Source organism: Salvelinus sp. IW2-2015, linkage group LG11 (genome assembly GCF_002910315.2).
Source record: "Salvelinus sp. IW2-2015 linkage group LG11, ASM291031v2, whole genome shotgun sequence".
Lineage (NCBI taxonomy): Eukaryota > Metazoa > Chordata > Actinopteri > Salmoniformes > Salmonidae > Salvelinus > Salvelinus sp. IW2-2015.
This window is the reverse complement of record NC_036851.1, coordinates 7,253,895-7,272,056: the sequence shown is the minus strand read 5'-3', so window position 1 is coordinate 7,272,056 and position 18,162 is coordinate 7,253,895. Positions and strand designations below refer to the sequence as shown.

At 43.1% G+C, this 18,162-nt stretch overlaps 1 protein-coding gene across 5 annotated transcripts in view; it reads right to left on the bottom strand.

Annotated features, from left to right (window-relative positions):
- LOC111969721 (metabotropic glutamate receptor 4) overlaps positions 1-18,162 on the bottom strand; it is a 239,523-nt gene that overhangs the window by 10,028 nt on the left and 211,333 nt on the right. For 3 of the 5 annotated variants that reach the window (XM_023995928.1, XM_023995930.2, XM_070445513.1), the window contains exons 7-8: positions 15,546-15,682; positions 13,516-14,463 (exon numbers count right to left, since the gene is read on the bottom strand). In XM_023995928.1, the coding sequence (XP_023851696.1) occupies positions 13,516-14,463; positions 15,546-15,682 (1,085 nt within the window). The remainder of the gene's footprint in view (positions 1-13,515; positions 14,464-15,545; positions 15,683-18,162) is intronic. The other 2 variants (XM_023995929.1, XM_070445514.1) reach the window with 1 other exon arrangement.

Genomic DNA, 18,162 nt, shown 5'->3' with positions numbered 1-18,162 from the left:
TATTGGCGGACCTGCACATATATAACTTGTATTTTTCTATGGACCTGCATTTCTATAGCGAGCCTAATATTGTACTTTTCTATACCATGTACATTTAGTATGACTGTAATAAGGTAATTTTGTGCATATAATAATCTGCCAATGGGATGCAAAGTCTTCAAATGGTATAATACTTGATATATATAACTGCAATACAAGAACTCGGATAAGCTCTGAATTTACACAGAGAGCTGTATTGGTGAGTATTCTCAGAAAAGTAGTTACTGTACGGCAAATCTAAAAAAGTATATATTTGAATCTGGAGACATAATATTCAATTATACATATCCTCAGAGGGCGGAGGGGAACAGTTGGAGTGATCTTGACCTGATATAGATGGAGCACCTTGTGTACTCGCCTATGGTTATAACTGGTAATAACTAAGTATGATTGTGAACAAAATCAAACCTACCTTAGATATATGCTTAGTTGCAGTCAAAACAGCTCATAAAAGTCTGTCAGTAGTACAAATACTTGGTAGAATTGTAGTACAGAAACCAGCTACCCTCAATGTACAGATAGTGCTATATTGGTGTGTATTTTTCAAAAAATAGAAGTTACAGTGCATTCAGAAAGTATTCAGACCCCTTGACTTTTTCCACACTTTGTTATGTTACAGCCTTATTCTAAAATATATATATTTTTTAATGTCCTTCATCAATCTACCCGCAATACCCCATAATGACAAAGCAAAAACATTTTATCAAATGTATTAAACAAATGAAATATTACATTTACATAAGTATTCAGACCCTTTACTAATGACTTTCTTGAAACACCTTTGGGAGCGATTACAGCCTTGATTCTTCTTGGGTATGATGCTACAAGCTTGGCACACCTGTATTTGGGGAGTTTCCCCCATTCTTCTCTGCAGGTCCTCTCAAGCTCTGTCAGGTTGGAAGGGGAGCGTCGCTGCACTGCTATTTTCAGGTCTCTCCAGAGATTTTCGATCAGGTTCAAGTCCGGACTCTGGCTGGGCCACTCAAGGACATTCAGAATCTTGTCCCGAAGCCACTCCTGCCTTGTCTTGGCAGTGTGCTTAGGGTCATTGTGCTGTTGGAAGGTGAACCGTCGCCCCAGTCTGAGGTTCTGAGCAGTCTAGAGCAGGTTTTCATCAAGGATCTCTCTGTACTTTGTTACGTTCATCTTTCTCTCGATCCTAACTAGTCTCAAAGTCCCTGCCGCTGAAAAGCTTCCCCACAGCATGATGCTGCCACCACCATTCTTCACCGTAGTGATGGTGCCAGGTTTCCTCCACACGTGACGCTTGGCATTCAGTCCAAACAGTTCAATCTTGGTTTTGTCAGACCAGAGAATCTTGTTTCTCATGGTCAGAGTCCTTTAGGTGCCTTTTGGCAAACTCCAAGCAGGCTGTCATGTGCCTTTTACTGAGGAGTAGCTTCCATCTGCTCACTCTACCATAAAGGCCTGATTGGTGGAGTGCTGCAGAGATGGTTGTCCTTCTGGAAGGTTCTCCCATCTCCACAGAGGGACTCTGGAGCTCTGTCAGAGTGACCATCGTGTTCATGTTCACCTCCCTGACCAAAGTGTTGGTGGTTCAAACTTATTCTATTTAAGAATGATGGAAGCCACTGTGTTCTTGGGGACCTTCAATGCTGCAGAAATGCTTTGGTAACCTTCCCCAGATCTGTGCCTCGACACAGTCCTGTCTCAGAACTCTACGGACAATTCCTTCAACCTCATGGCTTGGTTTTCGCTCTGACATGCACTGTCAACTGTGGGACCTTATATAGACAGGTGTGTGCCTTTCCAAATAATGTCCAATCAAATCAATTTAACACAGGTGGACAAATTGTAGAAACATCTCAAGGATGATCAATGGAAACAGGATGCGCCTGAGCTAAATTTCAAGTCTTTATGGCAAAGGGTCTGAATACTTATGTAAATAAGGTATTTCTGTTTTTTATTTTTAATACATTTGCAAAAAAACTGGTTTTTCGCTTTGTCATTATGGGTTATTGTGTGTAGATTGATGAGTGAAACATGTATTTTATCCATTTTAGAATAAGGCCGCAACGTAACAAAATGTGGAAAAAGGGAAGGGGTCTGTCACGATCGCTGTTGTCGTGGAAATGACCGGACCATACATGAGCATACATGTCTTTTATTGATAAATGTCGCCAACAAAACAAAGAACAAAGGAAACGGCCGTGAAGCTTACTTAGGCTATAATGCCACTAACAAAGACAACTACCCACAAACACCAAAGGAAAAAAGGCTGCCTAAGTATGATTCCCAATCAGAGACAACGACAGACAGCTGTCCCTGATTGAGAACCATACCCGGCCAAAACATAGAAACAAAGAACATAGAGTTTCCCACCCGAGTCACACCCTGACCAACCAAACATAGAGAATAAAAAGATCTCTACCGTCAGGGCATGACAGCCCCCCCCCCCCCTCGCAAAGGTGCGGACTCCGGCCGCAAACCTGACACTATAGGGGAGGGTCCGGGTGGACATCTACTTCGGTGGTGGCTCCGGTGTTGGACGCAGACCCCGCTTCACCTCTGGCTCCCCCCACTTTGGTGGCGCCTCTGGTGCGGGAACCCTCGTCGCCGACCCTCTCTGCAGGCCCCGGACTGGGGACCCTCTCTGCAGGCCCCGGACTGGGGACCCTCTCTGCAGGCCCCGGACTGGGGACCCTCGCTGCAGGCCCCGGACTGGGGACCCTCGCTGCAGGCCCCTGACTGGGGACCGTCTCTGCAGGCCCCGGACTGGGGACCGTCGCTGGAGGCCCCGGACTGGGGACCGTCGCTGGAGGCCCCGGACTGGGGACCGTCGCTGGAGGCCCCAGTCCCGGACTGGGGACCGTCGCTGGAGGTTTCGGACTGGGGACCGTCGCTGGAGGCCCCGGGCTGGGGACCGTCGCTGGAGGTTTCGGACTGTGCCCCGTCGTTGGAGGTTCCGGACTGTGGCCCGTCGTTGGAGGTTGCGGACTGTGAAACGTCGCCGGAAGCTCTGGACTGGGAACTGTCGCCGGAAGCTCTGGACTGGGAACTGTCACCGGAAGCTCTGGACTGTGGAGACGCACTGGAGGCTTGATGCGTGGGACCGGTACCGGTGGCACCGGGCTGTTGACCCGCACCTCAGGACGAGTGCGGAGAGGAGGCACAGGACGTACTGTACTGTGGAGGCGTACTGGAGGTCTAGAGCGCAGAGCTGGCACCACTCGTCCGGGCTGGATACCCACTTTGGCCCAGCACGTGTGGAGTGCAGGCACAGGATGCACTGGGCTGTGACAGCGCACCACAGACACAGTGCGCAGAGCCGGCGCAGGATGCCCTGGACCGAAGAGGCGCACCGGAGACCAGGAGCGCTGTGCTGGCACAATCCGTCCTGGCTGTATGCCCACTCTAGCCCGGCCGATGCGGAGAGCTGGAATATAGCGCACCGGGCTGTGAACGCGCACTGGAGACACCGTGCACTTCACCGCATAACACGGTGCCTGACTAGTACCACGCTCCCTACCGTGAGCACGGGGAGTTAGCTCCGCCAACCTTGGGGAGTTGGAGAATTGGGGAGTGGCCTCCCGGTCTTCCTTGCCAGCCGTGACCGTGTAACGCTGGTCCCCTTTTCTAGCTGCTTCCGCCTTCCTCGCTGCTTCCACCTGCTCCCACGGCAGGCAATCCTTTCCAGCCAGGATCTCCTCCCACATCCAGGATCCCTTTCCTTCCAGAATGTCTTTCCATGTCCACTCTGTCTGCTCCTCCCGGCCACGCTGCTTGGTCCGCTTGTGGTGGGTAGTTCTGTCACGATCGCTGTCGTCGTGGAAATGACCGGACCATGCTGCACCTTGGTCCGGTCCTTTCCACGACGTCAGAGATCGTGACAGGGTCTGAATACTTTCCGTATACACTGTATAGCCATAGACTGTTCTCTTTGCCTCAGCATGGCAAGCGGTACCGATGCACCAAGTCTGGAACCTACAGGACCCTGAACAGCTTCTACCCCTAAGCCATAAGACTGCTAAATAGTTAACCAAATAGCTACCCGGACTATCTGCATTGACCTCCTTTGCACTAACTCTTTTGACTCATCACATATGCTGCTGCTACTGCTTATTATCTATGCTGTTGCCTAGTTCCTCTACCTACATGTACATATCTACCTCAATTACCACGTACGCCTGCACATCGACTTGGTACTGTAGCCAAGTTATTGTTACTCATTGTGTATTTTTCCTTGTGTTATTATCATTCCATAATTTTTTTAATATTTTCTCTCTGCATTGTTGGGAAGAGCCCGTAAGTAAGCATTTCACTGTTAGTCTACTACACCTGGTGTTTACAAAACATGTGACAAATAACATTTCATTTGATATTTTAACGCCATGTTAACATCATGTCAGGACTATGTTTGTTGAGCGCTTTACACTTGTTAGTCTATAGTTACTGTATCTGATGTGATTACTACTGTGTGAAGTAACTGAGTACTGATGATCCTTTGACTTCTGTGATTACTTTACTGTTTTTTATCTGTCTGTCTTTGCTCTGGTTTATAACTCCGATGTTATAATTGTGTTCTTTTTTTCCACCTGGAAATATCTATTACGCCAGTGAACTGCATTGTAACAACGCCCATTTTGCGTTAACAGATGTGCATTGGAGTCAACTGTAAGAGACGTTGAAGGTAGGAATACTTCTATATGCATCTATAGCTCCCTTCATTTTGCAGGACCCCAGGAAGAGTAGCTGCTGCCTTGACAACAGCTAATGGGGATACATAATAAATACAAATACAAAGCATGTCATCCGTTAATGCAGAGTTGACCATTAMAATTCATTCACTGTACACTCTGAATATTTGAATTAATGTTTGGCATTGCAGTTCTGTTGAGTAAGCCTAAAATGAACCGTCCACCATGGGGCTGTGAGTGTATATCAGAGCAAGTCTGAAAGACTGTGACTCAGACAGTAGACTGGCTGGATCATTCGCCTGTACTTCTCCCCTAATCTGCCTCTTCCTCAGCACATTCAGAACAGCGCATATTGGAGGAGTGCTATTGGCAGACCTGCACATATAGAACATGTGATTTCTATGGACCTGCATTTGTTTAGCGAGCTGGATGTAGGTTGMCATTTATTGGGATGACTCATGTACTGGAGTCAGCTCTGCAGGGTGGTCATACTAGCTGGCACAGTCATAACATCTGATTTTAAACCTAACCCTAACCTTAGAGAGTGACTGCCCCTAAAAAGCAACTTCTTGTTTTGAAAACGGCCTATGTGGCAACAATATGATTTATTCATTTATTTATTCTAGTGTCAAATTGGCTACAAAGTCTAAATAGMATAATTTTGGTCATAAAGTCAGTCTTGTCCAAAACTGAGGTTTGCGAGATTAAAAGGAAAAATGCGTATGTAACGGAATGAAGAGTACTGTAACAGTTTTCCTAGGGTTGGGTTTATTTCAATCCTACCCACATGCCCACAGCTTGCAGCACCCAAGTAATCTTCAATTCGGAGCATAGCTGCACACGACCCGATCGTAATGCCCATGGTCAATTTGGTTTGACATTCGATATCCGTATAGGGGTAGTTAGGGACCATCAGTAAATCACACCACGTACATGAGACAATATTTGAAAAGGTCTATAGCTTCAAATTTCAATGACTTAAAAACGTCAAACCAACTATAAATTGTAGACATGCACATACAAATATTGAAAGCATTTAATGAGACAACTTAAAGATGTGCAACATGAAAATATTGTCCCATTTACATTGTGAATGTAAAGCTAAAGCTGAAGCTAATTGGCGAATMAAGTTAGCTAGCCGAGGCAACTTCAAGACACAAGAGGTTAGGTTGTTTCAAGCTATCTAGTAACTGTGTACTGTCTTGGCAGAGTGAATGTACAAATGCTTGCCACGTGCAATACATACACAAGAGACACCCACATTAAATCCCCCCCCCCCTAGACAACTCTCGTTTGGCTTCAGTCATGGCCACTGAAAAACAAGGTCAAATCAGGAAGTTCAGCTCCCKTTTAACACCAACCTTCCCACACTGCTAACCTTATGCCTCACCTTAAGACAAAAAAAGCACATTTTTGTTTTCAATACATTTTTTARGGTATAGCCAATTCTGACTTTGCGGCTGGCCCATCTAGTGAAAACCGCTCAGCTCTGCCTCCAGGATAAGATTCATCCTAATAAACGCTAACGTGCGAGCGGCATCACATATGCTCCATCTTAAGACTGATGAATAAAAAGCACTTTCATTTTCCGTTATTGACTAACATTCTTCCTGGGAAACAATGTCGCTTCTTTGTTTTACTCATAGTTCAGTATGGCATATTCAAACAACAGGCTATGAATCATTTCAATATTCATTTCAATTTCACAGCCTCACATGGTTTCTGTGGTTATAGTCTAATTAAACCAATAAGGATTTTTCCCTTCCCCCGGGGACTCTAATGTGGTGCTGCTGAAGAACGTGATTTACAAAGGGGCTACAATGTTTTGGCCTTGATTAGCTTCTTGTCCAATCCCCTCTCCCTCTAGGAAAACACAGGACAACAACTACATGCTTGTGTCATGTAGCCGATGCAACCAGTATGAAATCCTAGATCTTATCCAGGCCTCTGTGCTCTGTCCCATTGATCCTCATTGTGTTCTATTAGGCCTCTGGGACAAAKACATKAAAATAAAGAAAGTCACACACTCCATATATAAACTCCCATGTAATTTATTGGGTATTTACCAACGTCTCGGCATCACTGTGCCTTCCTCAGGTTAATGTCATGAATACTTGAACCAGGTTKTGAAGACAAACAGTGCAATTAGTGCAACCAATTACAATTTGTGAAACTGTAAAAAAAATGTATGTCATATTAAATATTAGGCTATTGTTATCATATAGAAACATAATTTAATATCGTACATCATGTTAGCATRAACATACATTATTGCTTAATTRAATTTCACATATTTAATTGTTTTGTATTTCATTTCATATTTGATACATGTAATCTTTTGGTTCAACCTTAATGCATAATGAGCATCATRAACAGGGGGGACATATTCGGTGTACGCTAATAAGCCGTAGATAGAAAATATATACTTATAAGACTTGTTCATAAAATAAACAATTGTTCATAAGAAGGGCCTGAGATCACAGCATGTAATCTAAGGCTGTTGAACTAACCTACTTTTTTAACAACACGAACACTGTAAACAGCGTAATGAAAACTTGATGACATAAAAGAGATGGACAAAACCACTCACTAGCAGCCAGCTGTCCGAGCACCGTAATGGCAGCTCTTTCTAAGGCGGCCCGATTGCGTTGGAATTGTGTCCATTGTGAGGAGAGAAACCTTCCCCTTGGACTCCATTGTGAGACGTTCCTACCATTCCTCCCCCTCCCCCTACCTGACCGACATCCTCTGATTTACTGCACCTCTCCAGGTGAGGCAGTGCCACATCGATTCCCACATCCGGCATCATGCTCTGTGATCACACACTTATAGATAGACCAGATTCGACTGATAGAGAAGGCCTCCTATATGGCGTGTGTTACATTTCTCCTGACACAGGATGACAAATAAATTAGTGTAATTGGAGTGCCAGGCGAGGGAGGCTTGCAGTAYACTGGTGATGAGCACATAGGCGGACAGATAAGCTAAATCAAGACCCAGAGCAACTCAAGCATTTAATTTGCTCTAAAAGACATGTCATTTCCAGCTGCAAGGCTTTGTCGGGCTTGTCACTTTGGATGATTACGAGGTGCTTTTGTGTTTGCATGTTAATTTCTTATAAAGGAACATTGTTTACATAACAGCGCAGATGATCTATCACAGAATTATTCCAATTGATTGGAAAATCAAGAAGTTTGTGTGTACTGCAGCCCAGTATTGTTGATTGTGGATGGCATCATCCAGAATATTTTAGCTCAAAAGAGATTTTTTTTAGAACAAATAGCACAGTAGTTCAACACTAAATCTTCTCATCATACTGTAGAGGCATATTTCTGCTACGTTCAAAGTTTCCTGTGTGCGCATGTGTATAATATGACTAGCTACGATAGAGGAAGCAGAGAGAGCAGTATAAGGGAAGTCTTAGCTCAGGCACGCCACTGTATTTTCTCTCTCACCTACAGTAACAGAGCTCCAGTCTCCTGGCAGTGGTGGCACTCCTCCTCCCAAAGAACTAAAGTTCTCTCCACAACTGTGTCCGCCCCTTTCCAAGGGGAAAACAAATTAATGAATGTTTAATATGAATTGGGAGAAGAAAAGCCACCTCTTATCATAAGCCTCTATAAGAGAACTTGTTCCAGGTTTTCAAATTGAATTAGCAGGGCTGGGTTTCTGCAGGATTGTGTGAGGAGAAACAAAAAGTAGGGCACCTCCTGTTTTGTGATTCAAAGCCACACTAGCTAATGGATTACCTCATCTAGGAATAAGCTTACGTTAAGTCTACTTCACGATTCTCTTTTATCTTTCAAAGCAGAAGATGGACAGCTGGAAGACAGTAGTTATTGATATCCATTGCGGTTTGCTACTGATTACAAGAGATACGCAATGTTCAGGTCAATGTCTGTTATTCAGTACATGTGGAGCTTTTGCGGTTTGTGTTCGATTACCTTGTTCTTATTAATGAAATGATGAACGATCCTTTAAAGGCTGATCCATGTTTCCAGTATTTATGCACCATTATTAACACAATGTGATGGTAGCAGACAAGACTTAGAAGAGCTTAAGCAAAAGCGGCATAATCTTCTTGTAAAAGTTGTTTTCCCTTTTGATCCCTGCAGGTATCTTCCTGTTCTTCAGATGAGTATGCATTGTGTTAACTCCACAACAGGTCATACTGATAAAGGAAGTTGACCGATACACACAATTAATCGCGCTCAGTAAGGGCTTCATTACGTTAACACACAGTGGACTCTATGGACATTTTGCACAATGACTGAGTGCATCTTACTCGCAATGGCCATATGCAATGCCCAGTAACACACTGCGGAAGAATACACATGTTGAACGCAGTTCATAAGTGATAGTCAGTCTTACAAGATATACATTTTAGCCATGTACAAGCTGAGTAGAGATCCTAGCAGAATGTACTCTGGMTTTTTTTTCTGCCTCTGCAGCCTTAGTGGGAAGACGGTGATGATGATGACATTATAGTATAGCTCTTTAGACCCCCCCTCTTTCTGTTGTTTTACTCCAGCCCCACCGATGGTGTCATCCCTGCCAGTGCAATGCATTCACTAGCCTCTCGCCCCTGAGTAAATAACCAGTGCTCACGACAGCTACCGAGGCCCCATTCTTTGTCTATCTGCCAAATAGATCTGCTTCCACCTACTCATTTTAACCATTGTTTTTATCTCAAGGCTGTGGAGCCCTACAGTACACTGTACTGCAGCTATGGTTATGTGCTAAAAACTCAACATCCACACTGTAAACCCCAAGGCATTTTTAACTCAAARACTTCTGGTAAATTGAACTCATAGTCAATGAAAAGTGATTAGGCCTATTACTTAAAATGTTAATGATGTACTGAATCAAAACTAAATGAGAAGTCATATCAACTACATAAAAAAAAAGTTATGTTAACAAATGTACTTTTTTTWAATTATTGTTTTTAATATCTGTGTTTTTGCATTTACATTGAGTGATTGATTGATTAATCTTACACMACACAAAGATAAATAACATACATTGTTGTAAACTAATCCAATAATTTTGTTAGATTTTTTGCACCCGTTCCGAAAATGGTTGTTCCAGTTTAAATAGCTTAGGTAGTCTCCTCACACTGTTCCTAATCCTGGCAGTCATTATGAGTGCAGGTTGCAGGTGAATACAAATTTCAGCTGTTAGATAGCTTAACTCTGGCTGGATTATAGGATTTTCACATCACTTTGTAAACCAGCATAATGTGACTTGCATCTAAGATTGCAACCTTCTGGTAAATGTCCAAGGTTTCCCAGAAATCCCGGGTGGAAGATTCCTGGAAATTCTTCTACCAGGATTTTTTGAAAATCTGGGAACTTTGGGAAAGTTAACGGAATTTTGCAACCCTATTTGCAGGCCTGTAAACCATGAGCTTCAGCCCKCTGTATTACATTCAACACACCTGGTCTTCCAGGTCGGTTAAATCAAAAACATGAAGTGCCTTCGGCACTCAAGTACCAGGGWTGCCTACCCCTGCTCTACAGGGTCACAGTGACTCCATCAGTTTGAGTAATGACTACAAAATCACAATAAATATACTCAGATATATTAACTGCAACAGGTTTCCTCAAAAGTTTGAATTAATGACAGCACATTGGGGTTTACAGTGCATGCATTTCTCCCAGTTCAAACGGTTSAAACAGTATTTGGTTTCTTTCTAATTCTTATGCTGCACTTGATTCAGCTTGGTTGTCACAACAGAACCAATGGAATAGTCCAAAAAAGTGCAAACCCCGCCCATCTGACACTCCATTCCAGGCAGGCTTAATCGAATGCTTGAACGTTTTTGAATGAAAACCAATACAATTGCCCCTAGGTGTGAATCCCAGTGTTCAGTGGATTTGCCGTTCACCAGGCCAGAATCATTGATTTGACACAGTGACACGAGTGTGAGCTCTGTGGTTGTGTAAACAGCTCAACGGTCACTAATACACTGTGGCACATGGCTGTCACATACGCATGAGTCACAGAATAACAAGCAGGCTACTGTATGCAAAGGGCCTGCAGAGTTTATAGGAAMTATCTTCAAATGTAGAATAGGACCTTTCTTCAGATCAGAACTTTTAATATTTAAGTAATTAATGGCTTAGCAGTTTTATATTGATACTTACCTCCTCAATGTAATTGTATCTCAGATATACTGTAATCACAGAATTATGCAATCCTCAGCTTGTAATTCTAGTCTTCATAAAACCAAGACTGCAGGGGAGATTAAAACTTAATGATTACAAAATGAAAAATTGGTGCTCTGACGCAGAGTATAACAGAAAAATTCACCATCCCTTAGCCTACGTTTTCCGCACSCCCGCGGAAATCTAATTAACATAATGGAAACAATCTGTCAATCTGTCTGTTTAAAGCAGAGATATCTGTTTTGCATGGGCTGCATCTCAATKCACATCATCAAGCGATATCGCCCTTCTGCATCTGCGGTGAAAGGCAGTGGTGGGAAAAGTACCCAATTGTCATACTTGAGTAAAAGTAAAGATACCTTAACGGATAATGACTCAATTAAAAGTGAAAGTCACCCAGTAAAATACTACTTGAGTAAAAGTCTAAAAGTATTTGGTTTTAAATATACTTAAGTGTCAAAAGTAAATGTAATTGCTAAAATATACTTAAGTATCAAAAGTAAAAATCATTTCAAATTCCTTACACTACCGGTCCAAATTTTAGAACACCTACTCATTCAAGGGTTTTTCTTTATTTTGAAAATGTTTGAATAATAGTGAAGACATCAAAACTATGAAATAACATATATGGAATCAGGTAGTAACCAAAAAAGTGTTAAACAAATCAAAATATATTTTATATTTCAGATTCTTCAAATWMRCACCATTTGCCTTGATGACAGCTTTGCACACTCTTGGCATTGTCTCAACCAGCTTCACCTGAAATGCTTTTCCAACAGTCTTGAAGGAGTTCCCACATATGCTAAGCACTTGTTTGTGGATTGTGGAGGCCAGGTCATTTGATACAGCACTCCATCACTCTCCTTCTTGGAAAAAATAGCCCTTACACAGCCTGGAGGTGTTTTGGGTCATTGTCCAGTTGAAAAGCAAGTGATAGTCTCACTAAGCCCAAACCAGCTGGGATGGCGTATCGCTGCAGAATGACAGTKTGATTCACACAGTCTCCATATGTCTGTTACTTGAACTCTGTGAAGCATTTATTTGGGCTGCAATTTCTGAGGCTGTTAACTCTAATGAACTTATCTTCTACAGCAGAGGTAACTCTGGGTCTTCCATTCCTGTGGCGGTCATCATAAGAGCCAGTTTCATCACAGCGCTTGATGGTTTTTACGAKTGCACTTAAAGAAAATATCAAGGTTCTTGAAATTTTCCGGATTGACTGACCTTCATGTCTTAAAGTATGTCGTTTCTCTTTGCTTATTTGAGCTGTTCTTGCCATAATACGGACATGGTCTTTTACCAAATAGGGCTATCTTCTGTATACCACCCCTGCCATGTCACAACACAACTGAATGTCTCAAATTCATTAAGAAGGAAAGAAATTCTACAAGTTAACTTTTAACAAGGCACACCTGTTAATTGAAATGCATRCCAGGTGACTACCTAATGAAGCTGGTTGAGAGAATGCCAAGAGTGTGCAAAGCTGTCATCATGGCAAAGGGTGGCTACTTTGAAGAATCTCAAATATAAAATATATTTTMATTTGTTTAACACTTTTTGGGTAACTACATGATTCTATATGTGTTATTTCATAGTTTTGTTGTCTTCACTATTATTCTACAATGTAGAAAATAGTCAAATAAAGAAAACCCCTGGAATGAGTAGGTGTGTTCAAACTTTTGACTGGTGCTGTAAATGGAATTAGTTTAAGACCAAAAATAAGGAGATAAATACATGTAAAATACATATATAGTTTCCTGATACATACGTTAAATAATCTGCCTGTAAACAATTGTTGGAAAAAGTACTTGTGTCATGCACAAAGTAGATGTCCTAACTGACATGACACAACTATAGTTTGCTAAAAAATACATTTGTGGAGTGGTTGAAAAACGAGTTTTAATGACTCCAACCTAAGTGTATGTAAACTTCCGACTTCGACTGTATTTTGCAACGCTCGTGTACGCAATGCATGCTCGAGTGGCGCAGTGGTCTAAGGCACTGCATCTCAGTGCTAGATGCGTCACCACAGACACCCTGGTTTGATTCCAGGCTGTATCACAACCGGCCGTGATTGTGAGTCTGATAGGGCGGCGCACAACTGGCCCAGCTTCGTCCGGGTTTTGCGGGTGTAGGCCATCATTGTAAATAAGAATTTGTTCTTTAACTGACTTGCCTAGTTAAATAAAGGTTTAAAAAAATGCAGGAAAGGGAAAAGGGAGATACCTAGTCAGTGTGGTCAGCATGTTTGACTCTAGAGAGTTAAGCTCTGCCAGAAAAGGCTTGTGCATACCATAGCTTTTTTCATCCAGTCATGTCCACCTACGTACACTGACTCCCCAGCACACTCCTTCCATAACGAACAATGGTATAAAGGCCTCTCTATAAACAAAGCATTATAAAAAAGCATTTTATTTCAACCAAGACATAAAAGACAGAGAGTGCGAGAGAGAGAGAGAGAGAGAGAGAGAGAGAGAGAGAGAGAGAGAGAGAGAGAGAGAGAGAGAGAGAGAGAGAGAGAGCAAGAAAAGAGAAACAGAGAGACAGAGAGAGAGAGAGGGACCCAGTCTGTATAATCCTCTTTGTGCTTATGCCATCCTTTTGGATAGTATAAAAAAGTACAAAAACAAACAGACCAGAAAAAAACACACCTCTGAGCTTACCTTCTCTGTGGACTGGGAGGTACCAAAGAAGATGGGGATGAAGGCCAGCCAGATGATACAGGTGGTGTACATGGTGAAGCCGATGGGCTTGGCCTCGTTGAAGGCCTCCGGCACGCCTCGAGTCTTGATGGCGTACACTGTGCAGGTGACCATTAGCAACATGCTGTAGCCAAGCAGGCAAATCAGAGAAAGGTCAGAGATGTCACATTTGAGCACGCCACGGGCCATGTCCGGATTGGCCATGCGCTGGTCCTCGTAGTCGATGATGGCCTGAGACGGGTCCACGCCAAACCAGATACACACCCCCAGTAGCTGCACCGAAGTCAGGCTGAAGGTGATGACCAGCTGGGAGGCTGGGGAGATGAACCTGGGGGCGCTCACCGACATGGATCCCTGCTCGAAGATGCGGTAGATGCGGTTAGTCTTGGTGAGCAGGGCTGCGTAGCTGATACTCATCCCCAGACCSAGGAAGATCCGTCTGAGGGAGCAGATGCCCACATCAGGGGCAGATATCATGAGAAAAGTGGTGGCGTAGCACATGAAGATACCCGTCAGTAGAACGTAGCTGAGCTCGCGGCCTGACGCCTTGACGATGGGCGTGTCATTGTAGCGGATAAAGGTGACCACCACAAACAGAGTGGCCATGATGCCCACCACGGAGATGAGGACCGGTATGACGGCCCAGGGGGAACTCCATTCCAGCTTGACAATGGGGATGGGACGGCAGGCCGTGTGGTTCTCGTTGGGACGCAGGTCAAAGCGACACATCTTGCAGCTGTAAGTGTCTGCCTGGTATTGGTAGCCGTCGCAGCGCTCGCAGTGCCAGCAGCAAGGGATGCCCTTCACTATCTTCTTGCGCTCTCCGGCCTGGCATGGGTGGCTGCAGATGGAGTAAGGGATCTGACGACCTCCACCTGGCCAGTGCATTGCTCGGATCTGATTGAGATGGAGAGGAGAGGGGTACAGTCAAACACTTCTCAAATAACTAACACTATAACCCATACACAGTCTCTTCTTGTTTAATGAAAATTGCCACTGGCATGCGGCTCGTTTTGGGGATTCTCCTCTCCCAAACTCTATTTGCCTTTTTAAAACAGTATATTTAGCATCATGTTATTCACTTTTTTTGCCATCGATGGTGGTTGTTAAATTCATAGGCGGCAAACTCATCCCCAAATGTGTGTTTCATTAACAGATTGAAGAATCCTAATTGACTAAAATATCCTTAGGAAAGAGAATTGGTGCACACTACAGTAGGTGCCCAGGACTACAATTTACAACACCATTCCATTAATTCTGTGTACACAGCATTGAAAGAGCTACAGACCCAGATCAACTCCATAGAAACCAGGTCAACTCCATAGAAACCAGGTCAACTCCATAGAAACCAGGTCAACTCCATAGAAACCAGGTCAACTCCATAGAAANAACTCCATAGAAACCAGGTCAACTCCATAGAAACCAGGTCAACTCCATAGAAACCAGGTCAACTCCATAGAAACCAGGTCAACTCCATAGAAACCTGCTTATTTTTTTCTTTCTATCTCTCTTAGCCCAAGGCCATCTCTTCTTATTCCATTTAAGCATTATTTGCGGGGCCGGCTTCATGTAATTCATTGTTATAGCTTTGTAACCCCCATGTGTCCACAATTGCACACTATTGTTTCCCTAAGACAGTGGATGGTGTCTGAAGTCACGATAGCAATGTATCGGTTTTTAAGCTCTTATTGCTTTCTTTTCATTTCAGTCTTTGTTGTTAATCATTAAAGCACCCTCTGGATGTTTTCAACTTTAAAAGATGTGTGCACAAAGCCAGTAGCAAATGGATCAGGAGGAATTACTGAGCCGAGGAAGCGCTGCAGTAGAACCAACAGACGATAACAGCCAATCGTAGCTGTGTCAGGAGGAGAGTCACTGACACACATGGTGAAACCCATGAAGGTAATGTGGAGTCTGATAATATATCTAAAGTACAGTATCTGCAGCTGCTGTATTAACTATAAAAAACMAGTTCTTACATTCAGATAGAGCTTGTCGGTCCAGCGCCCGATGACTTTGTACTCAGCTGTTCGGTTTCTGATCTGATACTGGTAAATCTCATAGCGACCAGGGGCGTCTCCATTCCCATTGAAAAGCACTGGGTTGCCAGCAATACCTGAAGGACAAAGGAGAGAGTCAATGAATTATTCAACAAAAAAACAAGTGTTTTCTTGCTTCATTTTGTATTGTAATTGTCACAGGATCAGTGTGTGGAATGTGCAAATGTTTGCGGCTGACCAAAAGAAACTGTGTTGAAATGCAATTTCTCAATTCAAGAAAGTGTGCAATTTAGCTTGTGGGGTGAGGAGAGAATAAGTGGCTGATTTTAAACTCTCTCTCTCTGCTCTGTTCTGTCGAGAGGCATCTGCCTTAGTCAAATCATATTTGCAGTCACTCCATTGATTTGAAATTGTTCTTCCATACTCTATTCTAAGTGAGAACTTTGTGTGTGGGGATTATTTTTAGATTGACGTTAACTGCACTGTGTTACTGTGTGGTGTTATCGCACCCTGCAATATTTTGGTGGTGTTGAGTTTGAGTTTATTTTTACAGGGACAGTGCACATTAATCAARGTTTCAGTAAAATTGCCGGTTTTWGCCAGCCGGCTAATTTTCAACCGCAGTCCCTGGGCAGGTTATTAAAAACAATTACAATATAGACAATCATTGAGCAGTGAGGACACGCAAGACGTAGCATACAGACAGAGCAACATAGAACAAAAAGCAACAAGACAAGATATTGTTCCAATATGTTTTGGCATGAGAGATATAGTAATCGTATGTCATATGACATAGCAGCCAAAAGGAGCCCCCACTACKAAACAAACTATCAAATCAAACTCAGCTTCATTTGTACAGCACATTTCAGACATGGAAGGCAACACAATATTCTTCACAGGCAATTTTTTAAATAAAAAAACAATGGAAAAAAATATATATATATTTACTACACAACAAATATAAGAGGATAAAAAAACAAAAGAAACRGAATGACTAAAAAGCACCCTAAGGAAAGCAAAGCTAAAAAGGTGTGTTTTCTTTATTTATCAATGCCCACAGTTTCGGTCCCCCTCAGGTTCTCTGGCAGGCTATTCCAAAGGCTGGGGGCATGGTAACTGAAGGCTACCTCTCCATGCCTCTTGGTRCTAGGCTTTGGGACAGTTAAAAGGCCAGTGCCAGAGGACCTGAGGGACCTACTGGGTACATAACTTAAAAGCAGTCGGACATGTATTGGGTTGCACAATCGTGGATTGATTTAAAAACCAAGAGAAMAATCTTAAAACTCACAGGCAGCTAGTGCAGCGACGTTTATCCGTGGAGCTAAAATCCTCTGGTGACGCAGATATGGAAACTGTTGTGTCATCTGRGTAGCAGTGAAAATCAATGCTGTCCTTTCTGATAAAGCTGCCAAAGGGTAATATATATATATATATTAGGGATAGCCCCCTTTTTTTTTTTAAATTTCACCTAAAAGGACATACCCAAATGTAACTGCCTGTAGCTCATGCCCTGAAGCAAGGATATGCATATTCTTCAAATCAAATCAAATTTTATTTGTCACATACACATGGTTAGCAGATGTTAATGCGAGTGTAGCGAAATGCTTGTGCTTCTAGTTCCGACAATGCAGTAATAACCAACGAGTAATCTAACCTAACAATTTCACAACAACTACCTTATACACACAAGTGTAAAGGAATGAAGAATATGTACATAAAAATATATGAATGAGTGATGGTACAGAACAGCATAGGCAAGATGCAGTAGATGGTATCGAGTACAGTATATAAATATGAGATGAGTAATGTAGGGTATGTAAACATATAAAAGTGGCATTGTTTAAAGTGGCTAGTGATACATGTTTTACATCAAGATGGCAAGATGCAGTAGATGGTATAGAGTACAGTATATACATATGAGATGAGTAATGTAGGGTATGTAAACATTATATGAAGTGGCATAGTTTAAAGTGGCTAGTGATGCATTTTTTTCATACATTTTTACATTGTTAAAGTGGCTGGAGTTGAGTCAGTATGTTGGCAGCAGCCACTCAATGTTAGTGGTGGCTGTTTAACAGTCTGATGGCCTTGAGATAGAAGCTGTTTTTCAGTCTCTCGGTCCCTGCATTGATGCACCTGTACTGACCTCGCCTTCTGGATGATAGCGGGGTGAACAGGCAGTGGCTCGGGTGGTTGTTGTCCTTGATGATCTTTATGGCTTTCCTGTGACATCGGGTGGTGTAGTTGTCCTGGAGGGCAGGTCCTCGGTGATGCGTTGCAGACCTCACTACCCTCTGGAGAGCCTTACGGTTGTGGGCGGAGCAGTTGCTGTACCAGGCGGTGATACAGCTCGACAGGATGATCTCGATTGTGCGTCTGTAAAAGTTTGTGAGTGCTTTTGGTGACAAGCCACATTTCTTCAGCCTCCTGAGGTTAAAGATGCGCTGCTGCGCCTTCTTCACCACGCTGTCTGTGTGGGTGTACCATTTCAGTTTGTCTGTGATGTGTACACCGAGGAACTTAAAACTTACTACCCTCTCCACTACTGTCCCGTCGATGTGGATAGGGGGGTGCTCCCTCTGCTGTTTCCTGAAGT